Source organism: Pinus tabuliformis, chromosome Q, assembly GCF_031772625.1.
Source record: "Pinus tabuliformis cultivar Carrire ecotype Pingquan chromosome Q, CPIR1, whole genome shotgun sequence".
Lineage (NCBI taxonomy): Eukaryota > Viridiplantae > Streptophyta > Pinopsida > Pinales > Pinaceae > Pinus > Pinus tabuliformis.
In genome coordinates this window covers 1,368,982,527-1,369,005,053 of record NC_142296.1, presented here as the reverse complement: position 1 = coordinate 1,369,005,053, position 22,527 = coordinate 1,368,982,527, and the positions used below count along the sequence as shown (strand labels likewise).

General features: G+C 38.2%; 1 protein-coding gene across 3 annotated transcripts in view; it reads left to right on the top strand.

The window, feature by feature from the left end:
* Positions 1-521: 521 nt before the first annotated feature.
* The window catches only part of LOC149225005 (alpha-1,6-mannosyl-glycoprotein 2-beta-N-acetylglucosaminyltransferase), a 247,210-nt gene continuing 225,204 nt past the window's right edge, over positions 522-22,527 (top strand). For 2 of the 3 annotated variants that reach the window (XM_089386403.1, XM_089386401.1), the window contains exon 1: positions 522-888. In XM_089386403.1, coding sequence (XP_089242529.1) covers positions 886-888 — 3 coding nt within the window. In that variant the 5' untranslated portion in view covers positions 522-885. Of the gene's footprint in view, positions 889-1,025; positions 1,953-22,527 lie in introns of those variants that run through there. The other variant, XM_089386402.1, reaches the window with a different exon arrangement.

The window sequence follows — 22,527 nt, the reverse complement described above, 5'->3', positions numbered from 1 at the left end:
ACCGTTTGATTCTCCCGTTTTGTATATACATCAGTACTCAACAGTGCCCTTGACCTACTTTGTGGTCATTAGTTGGACATAAATATAATTATCTTATCTTCTTTATATCATAAAATAAAATCTTTAATTATAATAATATTTGTATATTTCGATTTTCTTTTCAAACCACATTCCTCTATGTATAAATTGATACAACTAAAGTAGGTGTAATGTGTTTCCTTTAAAAATGATATATTCAAATTTAATGAATATAAGGTATTTATACTCTCTAAACTAAGTAAATGAATATAAGGTATATACCCTCTCTAAACTAAGTAATAAAACTATAGCAGAGAACAGGTTCATTTTCCAAAGCTAAATAATAAAACTATAGCAGGAACAGGTTCATTTTCTAAACCTGAATTGATACATAAAACCTTCTTATTTATTTATTTAGTTTCAGTATTTTGTCCACAAAGGGTATAAATACCCATCAGAGCGATGTTTTCAATGTAGTTGAATACATTCTACAATTCCGATTTCGTTAGTTGGGCTCTATGTCGGCTGCCAGATAAGGCTGACCGGTTATCGCCGGTAGTCAGCGTCATTGTTACACTGCTACGCCAGCAAGGGTTTTGGGAATTATAGACTAAACAGATTGATCACCTAAATTCTAACAGAGAACGGGGATTTACAAGTGAACACATTTGGTTCTATATATTTCAGTAACTTCCCAGAGTTTCAGCTCTCCGAAGCTTCTTTAACATTCTGGCAGGTTTCTGTGCAATTTTAATCCTGTTGTAGCCCATAATTTGGCGATTTTCGAGCCAGAATTGCCCAATTTTGAGGGATTTTCACGACGATTGGACTGAGGGAGCGAGCTCGGTTGAATTCCGATGGAAAATAATGGTGAGCTCCTGCATTATTCTATGAACTTTGATTTTTGTTCAACTTTTCGCGTATATTTTCACTCATTTGAGCTGAAGCATAAGCTTCAGGGTTTCAAGGATTTAGTGGTGCAACACATTGAGGCAGGGTGTTAATCTTAGTGCTGCGCTGCTCGTGTGAGAATCGTTTCTGGAAGCGGCGTGATTCACCGGGTTTCGAACCCAGGACTTTAATATGTGTGCCCAGGGACTATTTGTAGATAGAACCGTGAAATGTGTAAAACATTACCCGAATACAATGCATGAAGAAACCATTTGAGATTCATTTCAGGAATTCGAGGTTTAAAGACGGTGTTTAGAGTCAGAAAGTACAAAAGATAAACCTATGGTCGACCATTTCTTGCTAATCTAAGGTGACTTTAGTATTCTGTAAAGGGGCTAAATTTAGAATCGTGTGAGTGTTAAATGACTTTATGTCGTGCTCACTTAGGAATCATTTAGAAGAGTTAAAATTGGGGCCGGTTTTTACGCAGTCCGCCAGAGATTTTGAACTGAAATACATTTACGAGAGTAAACTTTGAGTACGAGGATTTCAAGCTAAATTGCCGAACAATTGGATATCGGTTTAAACTTGAGACCTTCCAACAAAGGAGTTTGAGATCTCGCGATAATTGCGTGTTTTACTTGAAATTGCTATGTTGATAAAGAAAATGGGGAAAGGGGGCCAAATGTGTAGCCTTCATGTGGATTTTCTTGTTAAAATTTGCTGAGGTATAACATGGACTTCCTTTGGCTTTGGTGCCAGATCTGAGGTGTAACTATGTCGAAGTTGCCCGGGACTTGCATTGGACCTAGTTTCTCTTTTGACATACCCTTTGGATAGGGCAGACCGCTGTTAGAATGTAACCCTGGTGGATAGCTTAATGCTCTGCCAACCTCACCAGTGAACTAAAGCTACATTTGCATGCGTTATATCTACTTGACAGAGTTCTAAAGAGAGAAACTGAGCTTAACATCTAGGATAAACTCAATAGAAGCAGGGATAGTGGCGAGGTGCAGAGGACTTCAAATGCAATCCGAGAATGGGTAAATTTGCTTTGAGGACTTGTCATCTTTTTAATTTGGTGCACACTTGCAGAATTTGGCCATTGATCATTTAATGCTTCAGAATAATATTCTTTTTTTAGGTTTGGGAGACAAACTTACACGACTTCCTTGATAAATATCTAGAATCTGCAAAAGCACAAGCTATTCAGAACAAATTGACATTGTATTTTTTCGATCAAGTATTCCAGCCCATAAGTGGTAATAGGAAGCCAACTTTCTATAGGATAGAGCATATTAACAAGTTAAATGTTAATTTGGTTAGGAAAGGGTTTGAAGAATTTGACCTGTTTTGATTAGGAAACGGTCTGCTTTGATATTAAATTTGTATGGCTTTTATTATTTTGCACGCCATAGGTTCTATAAAGTATTTCACAAGAAAATAAATCAGATACCAAAACATATTTACCTCTAGATATATTCTAATGTTTGGCCTTTCGTTTATAATTGAGTTGTATTTTCTTGCAGCATGATATTCAAAATGACGTGAATGCTTTTTATGGATATCCAGGGCCCCATTTCAACTTTGAGGAGGGTTGGTTGATCATGATAAATTTTAATATTATACCACATACTCGTGTGTGTGAGAGAGAGAGAAGCTTTTAACTATTAATATGTGTCAATCTACACTTAGAATGCAAGGAGAAGGGCCAAAGTATAACCCAAGTTGGCTTAAAACACATAATTAATCAAAATTGCCCTTGTAAACTGCAAGCGTATGGTACAAGTGGGAGCTTCAAATCTCTCCCTTACCATTGGAGTTTGTATTTAAAGTTTAAACTGTTACAAGCAAAACCATATTAACATCTTACCTGCTGAGCAACTTTTGTATCGGACAGGTGGGAGGCCCCTCCCTGTCGAAGTTTGTATTTGGACTATGTTATAAGTAAAACAATCCCAATATATACATAACTTCATATATACAATCATTTTTACAGATGGGTAAATTTAAGTTGGTTCTAATGGGTTCAGTTGTGGTTCAAGATTAGATGAATTTGGTTTTTGGCATAGGTTAATCATCAATTAAATTGCGTCATTTCTGAAGTCGTTATAGGCAGGGTTTTGGTTCAATCATAGTAGTTGAAAGTTAACAATCCCAAAACTGTAATTTTATCAATTCAAAACTGCACATGATCTATAGATTCTAAATCAACTAAGATTGCCAGAATTGCAGAACTTTGGACGACAAATTGATCAGTTTGAATAATTTAGTCTATAGAGGGATTTAGTTAGCCTACAGGCAAGGCTGTGAATTTACCAATAGAAATCCAAGTTCAAAAATCACACCATTACATTATTTGTTTAAAAAACATTATCGATTCAAATGTATAATCAGTTGAAATGTAAAAATCTAGTAGATAATACTCAAATCAAATATATTGACTCAACCTTACGCCTACAAGTTTCTTGAAGTTTGCAATTGTAATTAAACCAGGGGGCACATGTGGGAGGCATGGGATAGCTATCATCCAAAACTGATCAGTAACTTTCTGATTGATTTGGTGAAGCCTTGGGCAGAAATCTTGGTGTTAGTCATAACTTTAACTTTTAAGACGATTAAAGAGTTTTGAAGGTTTCCTAATAGATTCAAAACTTGAAAAACCCTTAAGTACACTAAACCAATTGAAACTATTCCAGTTGGTTTTATAGAATTCCGGTTAAAATAGACTTTTGTAGAGTCGTTTTAAATAAACTTAATTATATGCCCCACAGCATCACTACAAACTTCCTAAAAATCCCTTTCACATGAAAAGATAACAGAGCTGAAGCTTTTCAGTTGAAGTACTTTGCAAGCTTTGTCTGAATAAGAGTACCAACCAGTCGATAGTTCCAGCCTTAATTTATCGCCAATTTTATCATTAATTTCTTTAGGCAAAAATTTGATACCTTCAAATAGAAAATCTTAATTAATAATAGGAAGAAAAAAGTCTGCATAGATCACTACAAAACCAAAATAAGTTTCTAAACATGTTTGCAGATTGCTATGCTGTGGCAAATCCCAATAAATTTACCCTTAATTACAATCTTAATATGAGGCCCTAAATGGCTGGTAAGGGTGAATATAGTGTTGGACATTGGATAAACCAATGCTCCCGTGTGTTTCGTGACATGGACTAATTGCCTCTCATGGATCCTTATCTTTGGCGATGCGATTGTTGACTAACACCTGCGGGTTCTGGTCTAACGACAATCGTGATTACCAACAAGTGGTATTAGAGCGTAGGTCACAAGTTCGATACAGACCTGACTCGCGTTGTGGGGGGAGATTGTTGGACATTGGATAAACCAACGCTCTTATGTGTTTCGTGACATGGACTAATCGCCTCTCCAGAGTCCTTATCTTTGGCAATGTGATTGTTGACTAACACTTGTGGGTTTTGGTCCAACGACAATCATGATTACCAACATATAGCAAATTGTCATTGAGTGTGATACATGTTTTAACTGAAATAAGCTTGGATTAGGGTTTGAAGAGGCAGTTACTTGTTTTTTCTTTTTTCTTGAGGCATATTAGTGATGACAATGGCACTGTTTTGGGTCGTTTAACTAGTTCAAGGTCCAAATAAGCTAGTCGTTCTAGAATTAGACTACTTTTCGGTTGATCCCAATTTATTTTTATTTCTTTTGGTTGTGAATTTGTTTGGATGGGTTGGTTTTGATAACTTTGAAATTTGAATGAGTTGTGTTGTGCAATGTAATAAAGTATGTAATAGAATGCATTATAGATTGCGTGATAGAATATACTTTGGCATGGAGGAGTCTTGCTAAAGTTAGTAAATTGGTGAAGAGTCCAATTTTCTTGGGCTATATAAATACTTGTACTTGTATTTTCTTTGCGGGGTGATTCAATTAATGCGTACCATGTGCTAAGTTTGCTCTCTTAGCATTCCCTCTCTCAATTTGCGCTTTGTTGATTTATTTAATCAATGCCATTTGTTTAGATTTTCCTTTGTCATGTTCCCACCATATCATGCAATATGGTTGGATAACTTTTGCCATGCTTTATGTTATAATCCTCCATTTGTGGCTATTAAATGAGCTTAACTAGAGGCACCTAAGAGTCAAAGGATGCATAGGGTTTTTGTTCATAATCTAGAGCATCAGATCATTGATCACATTTTCATGACTAAGGCCATTATTGAGGAGGCTTATAATCACACTTTGAAAGTCATTTGTTGTTTTGTAGACTTTCCAAATGTGTCTAATTCGATCCCAAGAAAGGCCTTGCTTCGGAGGTTTCATGCCATTTGCATCTTGGAGGCCCTTTTGATTGCCATCACAAGATCTACAAGTTAGTTCTTGTTTGGACTTGCATTGCACACAACCTCTTGGACTTCTTTAGGAGTACATAGGGATCAAGCAAGGGTGCCCCCTCTCATCGATTCTTTTTGGAATCTACATTGATGTGCTAGAATCCTTATGGGTTGGGGATGGTCGTCTTCCAGAATCCACAGATTGGTGTTATCTCCTTGCTTCTATTTTTCGATGAAGTAATCATCTTGGCTTCCCAATCAGAGGGATTGTAGAGGTAGATATATGCCCTTATCAAATTTTGTGATCTTCAATAATTGACAATTAACTTGGGTAAACCGTAAGAGTAAGAATATGATCGTCAATGTGCTGAAGAGTGATCTGTCCGCCTACCACTTCTTCTTCAGAGGGGAAGAAAGATCACCATTGCATATACATACTTGGGGTTTAGTTCTCAAGACCTTTGTTTAGTTTGAAACATGTTTTATGGCCTCAAATTATAAATGTGTATGGATGTTAATTTTCCTGTGAACCTAGCACTTGACAATTCATTGACCTAGCATATTACATATCTATTGAAGGAAAGTACAACTAGATTCTTAACTTAATTATCAGAAACAAAAATAACCAATCTCAATCACAATGGCACAAACATATTCTGCCTAATCAACAACTCTTCATTAAAATTTAGAACTCACTTGTTCTCTTGTCCTAGGATAATTGGCCCAACTAAGAAAATTATAAATGACAATGCTTCGAATCTAAAACACTAGATCAAGCCCTAGATCGGTCCTCGATCTCGTTGGTTGATTTGGATATCCAATGCTCCCTTTCTGCCCTTCCTAGGGCTTGGCACACTAGAGTATCACACTCCTCACTAAGATGCCTCTCTTAATGTCTTGTGCTGCTGTATGGTATGCCTTCTCCTTTCCTTAGCCTTTATTTTATAACTTTACATTGAGCTAAATCCTAACCCTAATCTCTGTTGGCAAATGTAACTAGGTTTGGTCTTCATAATTTGTATCATTATGTGTTTCATGTAAAAAGCAAAAAATAAAAAGAAATATTATTTTTCAAGCATGAGTTTCATGCGCAAGTAAATTTGTTAATTAGGTCAAGCATGTTCTTCATGCTTCTAGGATTTTCTGGGTCAAAAATGTAAATTTTGTCCCCACAAGACCAAGTCGGCCCTGCTTGGATAAGTCGACCCTGTAAGGGATCCATTCGACCTCTTGGATATGTATGAATAAAGGATAATTTGACCTCATTTGGAAGCAAGCAAGCAAGTTTCGATTTATGTACCAAGAAGAGCAAAAAACAAGTGAAGAAAAGCAAGAAGTCAAGAGAGAGAGAGCGTGAGAATCAAGAAGAAAGAAGAATAAAACTTTCTACCCTCAATTCTGCCCTAAATATCTCACACATGCGAAGTCATAGGGGTACTTGCAGGGGCTGAAGTTGCAAATCCACTACAGGTCTGAAATACTATTGCAGGGATGGAAAGTTTCAGACTTGACCAGATTTGGAAGGCTTTGACTTGAGTTGACTTTGATTTGTTGGAAGCGATTTGTAGGAGGGCTAACTTGGGTCCTGCGGGAGTTCTTGGTCTTGATGTTTGGGTCTTGGATTTCTCATTTGATCTAATTCTACAGGAAGAGAAGCTTTTCCTAGGTTTTCCCCTTGGAGGGGTTTTGCCTTGGCTTGGAGCCTACATCTTGTGTTAATTGTCTTTTGTGATCTTCATGATTTATGGTTTTGGTAATTGTTGGATGAAAAGAACATAATAAAAAGGAATAATAAGCTAACATAACTTCACAAGCAATTATCAAGTAAAGAGAAATCACCCTAATTGTTGCCCTATTGATTTCTCAACATCGTATTAGAGCTAAGGTGAAGGAGAAGGCGGCTTGGAGATCACTCTTAGTGAAGGACATGTTGATTTTCTAGTGCAATTAGGGTTAGCACAATATTTCTGAAATTTTGATAATTAGTTTTGATGGAGATGTTCTTTTAACTTGTTCCAATATATCATTCAACAATTATACTTCAGAAATTCAACAAGGGAGAACAATAGAACAATAGAGATCACAATGCACAAAAGAGAGAGAAGATTTACCCTGGGAAAACCCACTACGGGGAAAAACCCAACAACCTTTTTGTTGAGAAAACTAGGGCATTAGGATTAGGAGATTTCTCTATCAATGATAACAACTTGTGAATGCTTTTTACTTCTTTAGATTAAGATCTTTTCTTTACTTAGATTATTATAGTGTTCTTCTTCATCAAACAACTACCATAGCATAAATAATAAAAAGACAAGAGACACAGAATGTAGGCGATCAACGAGGGCTGAAACCTCTCCCACTTGAGAGGAAAACCCAAAACGAATTCATCTTCTTATAGAGACTTCAATTGACGAATACCAAGAACATGACCAAGACCCTTACACAACAACCTCTCCAAGACCAAGTCGCAAGACTTGATTTAACTTTTTCCGCCTTGAGTCAACGATAGTCAAACTTCTTCCTTTTCTCACGAGTTTGGCTATCCTTCGGATTTCGGTCCCTTGTTTCAGATCTGCTACTTTTAGTCCTGCTTCAGAAACTCTAGCACGTGTGGTTGACCAACTTTGAACCTTGATTTATCTTCACTCTAGATGGAGACTTCTTCTTTGGCAACTCGGCTTGAGATCCACCTTATCTTTTACCTTGATTCGACCTTCAAGTTTCACTGTCATACCTTGGCTCCTTCAAGTTTCACTGTCATACCTTGGCTTCTTTTGCAGGGGACAACATCTATTCCTCGCACTTGTGGAGTGGATCAGATTCGAAAATACCTTTGATTATGTTCCTCCTTCCTTTAGGCTTTTTTCTTCGTGAACTTCACACTTCTTTCTGCCTTCTTATACTTGACCGAAATTCTATCTACAAATGAAGGCCGAGCTGCTTATATATAGTGGTTTGCCCCTCAAAATGAGCCGACATCTCCCAATGACGAGGCCGACATGCCTTTCAAGAATTATCTTAAGGCCGACTTCAAGGTGACCTTGTGACATGGCCTTGGAGGGTTCACAATTTTTGCTTTTACAATAAATTACATGACCAAATGGGTCTTTCATCTTTGACATTGACTCTATAGACTTTATGACATGATGACTAATCCTAAAGGCTCACAATGGGAGCCTTAACTAAAAATAAAATTCCTTGAGCATGAAACCCATGACTTAAGCATTACAAAAATAATTTTATTTTTCTTCTTTACATCAATTACATAAAATCATGATTACACGTCATTATGAAGACTAAACCTAGTTACACTTTTCAACACCCCCCCTTAACTAGGGATGTATTCATAATCCATACAAGGTATTTGGACATTCTTAATCTCAAGAATTCTCATAAGAAGAGTCGGATTGGTAACCCATCTGTATAACATCATATCATCCAACATTGTCAAATAGCAAGGCCTTGAATAACTGCTTTATCTCTCCACAAGATCAAAGCTCAATGCTGGCGAGACCAATGATGTATAGACACCCTTATCATTGTCTCTCTTGGAACACGCCCTACCGGCGTTCTCAAAGTGTGTTCCACCAGGACTATTCTTATCTTGGATTCCTAGTCCTTAAAGAATATCGGTCCTCTACGACTACTCTTATCTTGGATGCCCTAACTCATCCTCAAAGAGTATCAGATGACATATGTTTACCCAATCCTCCATTCTGTTATCCTAAGTGAAGATAAGAATGACGTGTCTATCTCTCCTTCTCATCTTAGGGAGGACATACCCATTCCACTGAAGGAATGTACCCATTCCTATAGACAGGATGTATCCAAGCTCCCTCTTAACTAGGGACTTGACCAAGCTCCCTCTTGACCAGAGACTTGCTTTCATCAGCTCTTCAGGTGGAGATCATGGGACAACCAACTACTTGTAGAACTCCTTCCTTTGATGTCATGAATTTCTTCTTTGTCATAGAGTCTACATCTTTCGGACTTCGTAGTAGGGCATAAATATTGTTGAGAAATCTAGGGCATAGCAATTAGGTGATTTCTCTTCTAATTATAACTGTTTGTGAATGCTTTTTACTTCTTTTGATTAGATTATTATAGTATTCTTCTTCATCAAACAACTACCAATACATAAACAATAAAGAGACGAGAGACATAGAATGTAGGCGATCACCCAGGGCCAAAACCTCTCCAACTTGAGAGGAAAACCCAAACGAATTCTTCTTCTTATAGAGACTTAAATTGACGAATACCAAGACCATGACCAAGACCCTTGACTCAACAACCTCTCCAAGACCAAGTCACAAGATCCTTCTTCACTGCTTCTCCTTCTTGCCCAAGTCAACACAATATAAACTGCCTTCATGCACTGCTAATCTGGGCTACTTTGAAATTTCAACTCCTTTCCACAGACCTGCAATCTTCGGCCTGCTTATACCTCTGCAATTTCGCACGTGTGAGCTGATAGAGGGAGATTTGTGATGCTGTCCTCCACTTAACTTGGAGACTTCTTAAGGCTTCGACTAGCAAGAATGATGATTGGTGACTTCCTTAATGGTTTCTCTAGGCACTGTTATAACCCTACTGCAGAAACCATAATTTCTGCCACACGTGTGAAGAGAAAATACTCAAAAACAGTGCTAGACTTCTTCGCTCTTCTTTCCTTTCACTTTGTTCGTTACGAGACTGCTCCTTGTGATCTTCACACTTCTTCCTATTGTAGATTGCTTGATCGAATTTCTTGTCTCTAAATGAAGGCCGAGCTGCCTATATATAGTGGTCAATGCATCCAGAATAAGGCGACTTGAACTTTTGCCTAGGCCGACATGTCTTACTAGAAACATCTTTAGGCCGACTTCAAGGTGACCTTGTGACATGGTCTTGGAGGGTTTACAAATTTTCTTTTACAATGAAATACATGCCCAAATGGGTCTTTCATCTTTGACATTGACTCATTAGACTTTATGACATGATGACCAAACCTAAAGGCTCACAATAGGAGCCTTAACTATAAAATAAAATTCCTTGATCATGAAACCCATGATTCAAGAATTACAAAAATGATTTTATTTTTCTTCTTTACATCAATTACATAAAATCATAATTACACGTCATTATGAAGATCAAACCTTGTTACACTTTTCAACACTCCCTCTTAACTAGGGAGGTATTCATAATCTACTCAAGGTACCTGGACATTCTTAATATGAAGAATTCTCATAAGAAGAGTCATATTGGTAACCCATCTATATAGCATCATATCAACCATCATTGTTACATAACAAGACCTTGACTAACAACTCTATCTCTCCACAAGATCAGAGCTCAATGCTGGCAAGACTAATGATGTATAGACACCCTCATCATTGTCTCTCTCGGAACATACCCCATTCGGGTTCTCAGAGTGTGTTGCACTAGGACTATTCTTATCTTGGATTCCCAGTCCTCAAAGAATATCGATCCTCTACGACTACTCTTATCTTGGATGCCCTAACTCATCCTAAAAGAGTATCAGATGCTAGATGTTTACCTAATCCTCCATTTTGTCTTCCCAAGGGAAAACAAGAATGATGTTTCTATCTCTCCCTCTCAACTTAGGGAGGACATATCCATTCCACTGAAGGATTGTACCCATTCCTATAAAGGAATGTACCCAAGCTCCTGTTTAACTAGGGACTTGATCAAGCTCCCTCTTGACTAGGGACTTGCGTTCAACAACTCTTCAGGTGAAGATCATGGGACAACCAACTGCTTGTAGAACTCTTTCCTTTAATGCCATGAATTTCTTCTTTGTCATAGAGTCTACATCTTTTGGGGCTTCTTCATAGGGCACAAACCATCCATCACTTTCATCCATGAGTTTGTCATGTTGTCATTACTTTCATCGGAAAGTGATCCATCAGTTCATATCTAGCCTTCCGTCATTCCATGCTGCCTTCTTCATGCCATGTTTCCTTAAGGATCTTCTATCCAACTACATGGTCATTAGTGGTGGAAGATATGCACAACTCTTCCCTTGGCAGCCCTGCATAAGCCCATCCATATATTATTTAGAAATGAATCATTAAGTCAAAATTACCTTTGTGATGGTCTTTTATCATGACATCTACTAGTTTGCATCAGCATCCTGCATACGCATTGACACATCTCCAAAAGATATATGCTGTCAAGGGTTTCTTTTTTTTTAGACTCCATCAGAGTCTTCATATCTTTCATGGAGATATCCTAGTCAAATCTTCCAGTTCTAGAATGTTGATTGCCTTCTTCATGGTTGCATATTCCACGACCTCTTTCCTTCTTTCTTCACACATTTTTCTTCCCAAGAACTTTTAATCAGAGTTCCTCTAATCACTGTCAACCACCTCATATTTCATATGAGGACATATTATGTTGATTTCATGTGTGATCCATGCCTCGTTGCATCCTTTAAGGAGGATATCTTTTCTTTTGATCATGCTCTAGAGATAGAGCATTTATCCATGTTACTTGCAACCATATGACATGAATCTACAATATCAAATATAAGCATACATACCTCATTTTCCTTTAGGTCATCTAGACTTCCTTTAGTAGCGTCCTTGATTGAAAGAACTTCAATCCCTTGATCCGCTTCACCTCTTTTGTCATCATACCATCATCCCATGAATTCCCACAAGATGGAATTCTTGATGAAACCCTTGCTTCCTTTTGATTGGTGAACCTTTCGATGAAGATTCCAATAGAGGATCTTGAGTATCCTCATCTAGCAAATGTTCCCTTTTGATTAATGTATGATGAGCGTTGTGCAAGATGACCTTTTTCTTCTTTTTCCCATAAGTGCCACTTATGCTTCTAACGAGGTTACAAAGAGCTATATCTATTTCAAAGAGGTGACTGCCATAGAATTCTATTTCCACTATTTTTCTCTATGATCTTGAACTCTCGCTTTTAATGCTTCTATGATGCCATGATGCATCCTATCATTTTCCTTAGTGATTCATGATAGCCATATCTTACAACAGAAAACTTGAAAACAAGAACTTGAAAAGAACTAGGTGAGGAAGACTATCTCAATCACAGTAGAAATATTTTACTTCCTCTTTCTTGGACTCCTTTTTAGCTTCCTCCACTTCTTCGGCGATATGGGTTTCTTCTACCTCTTTTGTTAGTCCTTCTTGAGCTTAGGACAATCTCTTTGTAATGCCCATATTCTTGACATCCATAGCATTGAATTTTAGCCATGTTCTTCTTCTTTTTCTGAGGACCAAATTTCCTAGATTTTCCTCTTCTCTTTGCCATAGCAGTGTATGCTTGATTTTGCTCACTTGATCCTACATCAGTTTTTGCCTTCAACCTTGTTTCGTCAATTTTACATAGAGACCATAGATCCTGGAATGGAGTGGCTTCTTTCTTCCCATAAATACTTGAAGTAAAGTTACCCCACTCCTCTGGTAGTGCATTTAGTACTACAGTGGTCATCTCCTTGTTAGACATTATTTCACCTAGATCTTGAAGTTGATCCCTTATTTCAGATATCCTCATAAAGTATGAGGTTATTCCTTCTTCTTTTGATATCCTTAGCTTGTAGAGTTCTTGCCTTAGAGAGATAACTTCTCCTGCAGTGCTTACAGAAAACAACTCTACCAATTTGTCATATATTTCTTTTGAGGTGTCGAGTTTAGATACATATGGAATGAGGGGATCCTTGATGGATTCTATGAGAATCCTTTGAGCCCTCACTTCCCCTTTCATAAACTTTGCAAGTGCTTGAGCATCTTCTTTTGATGGTTTGGTGATAGATCCTTTGACATGATCCATAACCTCATTTTCAATGAGATTCAGATCTGTCCTCTTCTTCCATGCAAGATAGTTTGAAGCCCCAACCAATTTGTTGCTTTCCTTGCAAAAATACATTTTGACAGATTCAGACATAAATATACTTGTGAAGATGCTTCTTCCACTTGTTGCCTCCTTGAATTTGATGATGATATAGTTAATAGAAAACTTCTCCTTAATGAAGATAGTTCTCTTCAAGAATGATCCTTGTCCCCACAAAGAGGGAGATCACTTTAGATCCTTTGATGGTGATGTCCTTGTTGATAATGATGACTTCTTGATTATTTCTTGATGCTTCTTGGATGATCTTCTTCAGTGGTAAGGTCCTTGCTTCAACGAGAGGGAACTGCCTTGGAACTTTTGAAGATGATGACAACGTCCTCGATCTTGCTTCTCTAGGATGAATAGTCTTCAAGAAACTTGATTTGTAAGTCCCTTCAACTTGAGTAGGGTCTTTGTGGTCTTCCGAGGATCCCAAGACTTCTTCTGGTGTAGACTTCTTCTTCGATCTAGGGTTTTGACACTTCTTTCTAGATCTTGACTTCACTTTGATATCCTTCGAGATTTGATCCTTGAGTGCTTGTGTGTCTCTTGATGAGATGCCCTTTCCTTGATTTGTCACCTTAGCTCTGGAACCATGTTGAGAAATCTAGGGCATAACAATTAAGGTGATTTCTTTTCTAATGATAACTACTTGTGAATGCTTTTTACTTCTTTCGATTAGGATCTTCTCTTTTAGAAAGTGTTCTTCTTCATCAAACAACTACCAATGCATAAACAATAAAGAGACGAGAGACACAGAATGTAGGCGATCAGCCAGGGCCAAAACCTCTCCAACTTGAGAGGAAAAAACCCGAACGAATTCTTCTTTTTCTAGAGACTTCAATTGATGAAGACCATGACCAAGACTCTTGATTCAACAACCTCTCCAAGACTAAGTCACAAGATCCTTCTTCATTGCTTCTCCTTCTTTCCCAAGTCAACACAAGTCAAACTGCCTTCATGCATTGTTGATCTCGGCTACTCTGAAATTTCGGCTCCTTTCCACAGACTTGCAATCTTCGGCCTGCTTATACCTCTGCAATTTCGCACGTGTGAGCTGATAGAGGGAGATTTGAGATGCTTTCCTCCTTCGCTTAGCTTGGAGACTTCTTCTTAAGGCTTCGGCTAGCAAGAATGATGATTGGTGACTTCCTTAATGGTTTCTCTAGGGACTGTTATAACCCTATTGCAGAAACCCTAATTTCTGCCACATGTGTGAAGAGAAAATACCCAAAAATAATGCTAGAGTTCTTTGCTCTTCTTTCCTTTCACTTCGCTGGTTATGAGACTGCTCCTTGTGATCTTCGCACTTCTTCCTATTGCAGATTGCTTGATAAAATTTCTTGTCTCCAAATGAAGGCCGAGCTGCCTATATATAGTGGTTGGTGCATCCAAAATAAGCCAACTGGAACTTTTTCCTAGGCTGATATGTCCTACTGGAAACTTCTTTAGGCCGACTTCAAGGTGACCTTGTGACATGTTCTTGGAGAGTTCACAAATTTTCTTTTACAATGAAATACATGCCCAAATGGGTCTTTCATTTGACATTGACTCATTAAACTTTATGACATGATGACCAAACCTAAAGGCTCACAATGGGAGCCTTAACTATAAAATAAAATTCCTTGATCATGAAACCCATGATTCAAGCATTACAAAAATGATTTTACTTTTCTTATTTACATCAATTACATAAAATCATAATTACACATGTCATTATGAAGACCAAACCTAGTTACACTTTTCAACAGACCATCCATCACTTTCATCCATGAGTCAATCATGTCATCATTCCTTTCATTGAAAAGTGATCCATTAGTCCATATTTGGTGTTCCTTCATGCCATGCTACCTTCTTCATGCCATGTTTCCTTAAGGATCTTTCATCTTGCTTAATGGTCATCAGTGGTGGAAGACATCCACAACTCTTCCCTTGGCAACCCTGCATAAGCGCATCCAAATATTATTCAAAAATAGGAAACGAACATTAAATCAAAATTACCTTTGTGATGGTCTTTCGTCATGACATCTTCCAGTTTGCGTCAACATCCTACATATTGACATATCTCCAAAAGATATATATTGTCAAGGGTCTCTTTCTTTTTCAGACTTCATTGGAGTCTTCGTATCTTTCATGGGGACATCCTAGTCAAATCTTTCAGTGCTTGGGGATGTTGATTGCCTTCTTCATAGTTGCATTTTCCACTATCTCTTCCTTTCTTTCTTCACACATTTTTCTTCCTAGGAACTTTTCAATTAGAGTTACTTCAACCATTGTCAACCACCTCCTATTTTATATGAGGACATATTATGTTGATTTCATCTAGTCTATGTGTGACCCATGCCTTCTTGCATCCTTTCAAAGGAAGAGATCCTTCCTTTTGATCATGCTCTCGAGGTAGAGCATTCATTCATGTTACCTGCAACCATATGACGTGACTCTACAATATCGAATACAAGCATACATACCTCATTTTCCTTTAGGTCATCTAGACTTCCTTTAGCAACTTCCTTGATTGAAAGAACTTCAATCCCTTGATCTGCTTCACCTCTTTTGTCATCATACCATCATCCCATGAATTCCACAAGTTGGAATTCTTGATGAAACACTTACTTCCTTTTAATTGGTGAACCTTCCGATGAAGATTTCAATAGAGAATCTTAAGTATCCTTATCCAACAAATGCTTCCTTTTGGCTGATGTATGATGAGCTTTGTACTAGATAACTTTTTCCTTTTCCCATAAGTACCACTTATGCTTCTAATGAGGTTACCAAGAGCTATAATTGTCCATAGGTGACTGCGATAAAATTTTATTTCAACTATCTTTCATGCTTCTCTATGATCACAAGCTCTTGCTTTCAGTGCTTCTATGATGCCATGATGCATACTATCATGCTCCCTAGTGAATCATGATTGCCATATCTTACAACAAGAAAATTTGAAACAAAAACTTGAAAAGAACTAGGTGAGGAAGACTATCTCAGTCATAGTGGAGATCTTTTACTTCCTCTTTCTTGGATTTCTTCTTTTCAGCTTCCTCCACTTCTTTGGTGATATGGGCTTCTTCTCTTCTTCGTTTGTTGCTGTCCTTGAGCTTAGGACAATCTCTCTTGTAGTGCCCATATCGTTGACATCCGTAGCATTGGATCTGAGACATATCGATCTTCTTCTTTTTCTGAGGACCATACTTGCCAAATATCCCTTTGCTTCTTGACATAACAACAAATGTTTGACCCTGCTCATTTGATCCTGTATCACTTTTTGCCTTCAACTTGTTTTCTTCACTCTTGCATAGTGACCACAAATTATTGAATGGGATAGCTTTCTCCTCTTCATAGGCCTTTGATACAAGGTTTCCTTGTTCATCAGTTAGAGCATTTAGAACAATGGTAATCATTTCTTTATTGGATATCATCTCTCCTAGATCTTGAAGTTGATTCCTTATTAGAGATGCTTTTGTGAGACATGTAGATATCCCTTCATCCTTTGATGCTTTCAATTTGCACAGATCAAATCTTAGTGATATGATTTTTCCTGTTGTGCTTTATTCTAGTAGCCTATCATATATCCCTTTTGATGTCTCCAACTCTGCTACATATGGGATGAGGGAATCCTTGATGGATTCTATAAGGATCCTTTGAACCCTTAGATCCTTTTTCATATATTTAGATAGTGCTTTCCCTTCATATGGTTTGGAGACTTTGCCATTGACATGATCAATAACTTCATTTTCCTTGAGGACTAAGTCTATCCTCCTTTTCCATGCAAGGAAGTTTGATGACCCAACCAACTTGTTGATCTCCTTGCAAAATGAAGTCATTTTACTAAATTTAATTTATAGGAATAAAGATACTTACTTGTCAAGTGAAGATGAACTCTTCAACTTGATCCCTTTGTTGATGATGATTGATGACTTCTTGATGATGTCTTGATGCTTCTTAGATGATCTTTTTCAAGGATAAGGATTTTCTTTTGAGATGAAATCCTTTGCTTCAAAGAGAAGGAGATTTCCTTGATATCTTTGATGATGACAATGCCCTTGATCTATAACTATCCTTGGATGAGTAGTCTTCAAGATGCTTTAACTCCAAGTCCTTCCTTTCTTAAGTGGAAATCGGGTCTTTGAGGTTCCTTTCTTTGATGATGACTTGAGCAAGGATCCCATGACTTCTTTTGATGAAGACTTCTTCTTTTATCTAGGGTTTTGACACTTCTTTGTAGATCTTGACTTAAGATGATCTTATAGATTTGCTTTGATTCCCTCCTCGAGATTTGGTCCTTGAATGCTTGAGTGTCCCTTGATGAGATGCCATTTCCTTGATTTTGTCACCTTAGCCCTGATACCATGTTGAGCAATCTAGGGCATTAGGATTAGGATATTATTCTATCAATGATAATTGCTTGTGAATGCCTTTTACTTCTTTCGATTAGGATCTTTTCTTTACTTAGATTATTATGGTGTTATTTTTCATCAAACAACTACCATAGCATAAACAATAAAGAGACGAGGGACAGAATATAGGCGATCAGCCAGGGCAAAAACCTCTCCCACTTGAGAGGAAAACCAAAACAAATTCTTCTTCTTATAGAGACTTCAATTGACGAATACCAAGAGCCTGACCAAGACCCTTGAAACAACAACCTCTCCAAAACCAAGTCACAAGCCTTCTTGATTTAACTTTTTCCTCCTTGAGTCAATGATAGTCAAACTTCTTTCTTTTCTCACGAGCTTGACTATCCTTTAGATCTGCAACTTTTAGTCCTGCTTCAGAAACTCTAGCACGTGTGGTTGACCAACTTTGAACCTTGATTTATCTTTCGCTCTAGATGGAGACTTCTTCTTTGGCAACTCGGCTTGAGATCCACCTTATCTTTTACCTTGATCTGACCTTCAAGTTTGACTGTCATACCTTGGCTTCTTTTGCAGTGGACAACATCTATTCCTCGCACGTGTGGAGTGGATCAGATCTGAAAATATCCTTGATTATGTTCCTCCTTCCTTCACTTGGTTATAGGCTTCCTTCTTCATGACCTTCGCACTTCTTTCTGCCTTCTTATCCTTGATCAAAATTTTATTTACAAATGAAGGTCGAGCTACCTATATATAGTGGTTTTCTCCTGACTCAACATCTCCCAGTGACAAGGCCGACTTGCCTTTCTAGAATTATCTTAAGGCCGACTTCAAGGTGACCTTGTGACATGGTCATGGTCTTTTACAATAAATTACATGCCCAAATGGGTCTTTTCATCTTTGACATTGACTCTATAGACTTTATGACATGATGACTAATCCTAAAGCCTCACAATGGGAGCCTTAACTAAAATTAAAATTCCTTGAGCATGAAACCGATGACTGAAGAATTACAAAAATAATTTTATATTACTTCTTTACATCAATTACATAAAATTAGGATTACACATGTCATTATGAAGACCGAACCTAGTTACACTTTTCAACACTTTTCAATAGAGAAATTCTTCTTGTTCAATAAGAGACACACCTATACCTATGGTCAAACTTGGTCTTCCCCTCCAAGTCAAGTCACCCAAACTGATCCTGCACTTCGTTTTGCTTGTTTGATCCAGAAATTTCAGCCTCCTAGCAATTGTCTAGTAGCTCGGAATTTCGATTCCCAATAACTGCCCAGTAACCCAAAAAAATTTCAGCCCCTCATCAACAGTTACCCCAGATAAATGCAAATCATAGAGAGAGAGAGAGTAAACCACACGTGCGAGATGCTAGAGAGAGAGAGAGAGGATTTCATCCTCCTTTTTCATCCTTCTTCATCCTTCTTTGCCTTTGGCCAAAAACTTTCTTGAGTGAGGAATGCGAATTGCCCAAATGAGTAGCTCAAGCTGCCTTTATATATTAGTCTGTCTAGGTTGAATGGACGTGTCTCTTGGCTAGGGTCGACTTGACTTGGAAGGGAGCGACTTGTCACTTCTGGAGCCAAAAATTTCATTTTGAAAATTCAAATTTACATCTTTTAAAAGTCGCAATGCGACTTTGACTCAAAATAATTTTTCCTTTGACTCAAGCATTTATAAATATGCTTTACAATAAATATAATTATCAAGTGACCACAAGTACATTATGAAGACCAACCATAGTTACAAATAAAGCACTCCCTCTTAACTGGGGAGGTATTCATAATTATCATCATAGATGTTCTCAAATTAAATAAATTTCTCTAAAGAAAAGGTTATTCATTATTTCCAGCGTCATCATCTATCATCAACATCTGCTAGAGGCCATATCCGGCGCGGTACCAAACCCATGGAAATGTCATCAACGTATGAGGACTCACTCCTCCAGAGTGATCAATCCTCAAATCCTATGACCACCACCTAGGCCAAAATGCTGAGACCCTCAACTAGCACGCACTCACTCACCCTTCCTAGTGAGCACTCGGGGCCAAGACCTCACTCAACCCCTTCCTGGTTAGTGATTGGGTCAAGATGCTGAATTGGACCTCACACTGCCCTACCTTGTGTGTGATCAGGGTCCAAGACCTCACTCCACCCTTTCGATGTGTGGTCTGAAGGACCTCACTCCACCATGCTTGGTTTGTGATTAGGGTCTAGGACCTCACTTCACCATTTTTGGTGCGTGATCAAGGACCTCCTCCAAGAGACACTCACTCAACACTCCCTGTTGAGCCCTTTGGGCCTGTTGAGCCCTCTGGGTCTCTTGGATCCATTCTCCCTTTTGGGGGAATGTCCATCCGTGTGGCAGACAAATCAATGCTCCCTCTCAACAAGAGGGGTGATCGCCATGAGCCCCAACTTGTCTCTGATGTACACAAACTTGTCCCTCAACAACGCCTTCATTAGAACATCAACTGTCTGCTCATCAGTGGAGATGTACTCGAGCCTTATCGCTCTCCTTTGTTCCATGTCACGATGTAGTGATATTTGATCTCAATATGCTTCGACCTGTCATAGAACTCATGATTCTTTGAAAGCTTCACACGACATTGATTATCATAGTGTATCACCGTCAGTTCCAACTCTTAGCCGAATAATCCTGCAAACAACTTCTGAAGACATATTGCGTTGGTACAAGCCTCATTGGCTACAATGTACTTTGCTTCAGTAGTGTCGAGTGCAATCAACCTTTGCTTCCTGCTCATCCACAATATCATAGGGGATCCCAAACTAAAGCATACTCTCGAGGTACTCTTTTTGTCTTCAACACTTCTTGCCCAATCAACGTCTGTATATCCCTAAAGCTGTACATCCTTGTTTGCAACATACCTCAAGCCATAGTTCACTATACCACACAAATATCTCAAGATGTGCTTTGCTGCAATCTAATGCTCATGTCTTGGTTCTACCTGGAACTGGCTTAAGGTGTTCACAACAAAGCAAATGTTTGGATTGGTGTTAACCAAATACATCAACATACCAATCAACTGCTAGTACATAGATGGATCTATCAATTTGGAATCAAAGCCTCTTAACTTCTTCAAATTGGTCACCATAGTAGTTGCCATGGATTTGCAATGCATCATACCAAATCTTTGAAAGATCTCTATCACATACTTTCCTTGACTAAGGAAGACATCACCAGGTTTCTGACATACTTCTAATCCCAAGTAATAGTGCATCAACCCAAGATCCTTCATGTCGAACTCAAAAGCCAACTACTTTTTGCATTGAATGATAAGAGGCTTGGCACCTATCAGAAACAAATTGTCAACATATATTAATGAGATCACGGGTGCATTTTTTACAACCTTAAGGTAAATGTTTGGATTGGCTTCGCTTTGGACAAATCCCAATCTTGTCAAATAACTGTCGATATGAACATACCTACAAGGCCTTCTTGAATATGCAAAAGTGAGACTCCTTTTCATGTACCTCAAATCCTTGAGGTTGCTCTATGTACACATCTTCTTCAATTACTCCATTGAGGAAAGCAGTGTTTACATCCATCTGGTGTAATTCCCATCCCATTGAAGCAACAAGTGAAATGATGGATCTAATGGAAGTGTACCTGGCAACTGGAGCAAAAGTCTCATTGTAGTCTTCTCTGTCTTCTTGGGAGAATCCTTTAGCTAAGAACCACGCCTTGTATTTCTCAATACTACCATCTGCATCATGCTTTATCTTGTAGATCCATTTGGAAGTCACGACTGACTTCCCTTCAAAGTTCAGGCTTTGGCACGATCTCCTAGACATAATTCTTCATGATCGATTGGTACTCTTCATTAATTGCTTCCTTTCACACCTGCTGGCTAGCTGCTTCTTCATATGTGGAAGGTTCTTCATTAATAAGTTTTTTCATGAGAGCTGCATAGCTAGAGAACCTCTTGGGTTTCTTCACTTCTCTAGATGTGTCATCAAGAGTTGCATGTCCTTCTGCCTCTTCTAATGTGGATCTATAAGTCATGTCGTCTCTTCTTGATCTCTAGAACTATGATTGGTTTTACTGGATCTTGAGGTCCTTCTGGCCTTTCGGTACATTTTGTAGAACTCGAGTGCTCCTCCCTTGAGGCTTCTTGTTTTACTTCTTCCAAGGAATCTATGGAGACTTCCTTAGACCTCCAATATGCCACTTTCTCATCGAAGGTGACATCTCTAACCTCAATTCGTCGCTGTTTTGGAATGTGAATTCTGTAGGCTTTTGAAGATTCATTGTATCTAACAAATATGCCTTTCTTTCTTGAAGGCTCAAGCTTGTTCCTCTTATCCTTAGGAACATGAATATATACAGGGCAACCAAAGATTCTCATGTGCCCAACCTCCGACATTTTTTTGTAGAAGGCTTCATCAGGAGTCATTCCTTCCATAACTCTATGAGGATTTCAATTTTGAATGTACACGACTGTCTCTGATGCTTCACCCCATAAGAACAACGACATGTCCAAATCATACATCATGGCCTTGACATATTCTTCAATGGAACTATTCTTTCGTTTTGCTACACCATTATGTTGTGGATTATAGGGGACTATTAACTCCCTCTTAATCCCTGTCTGCTTGCAGAAAGCAACAAGCTCCTTTGAGGTGTTTCAATATCTTGATCTTTTTACCTGTCAAGTTTTCCACTTCAGCTTTGAATTCTTGGAACTTGTCGAATACCTCATCTTTTGACTTCAAGAGATATATTCATGTCTTCTGGGAGAAGTCATTAATGAAGGTTATGTAATATAACGAACCTCCAAGTGATTTTACGGGCATTGGACCACAAACATCAAAATGAATCAAGTCCAAAGCTTCCTTAGATCTGTTGTCACTGTTTGGAAGTGGTTTCTTAGTGTTCTTCCCAAGAGCACAACCTTTGCATATACCATCATTCTTTATCTGTAGTTCAGGAACTCTTGACACTATTTCACGTAATTCTGGCAATCCTTCGAAATGAATGTCCATACCTTCGATGCCATAGTTCACTTGGATCTATTTTGTCATGAACTAATGCTTGATCTGGTTGACT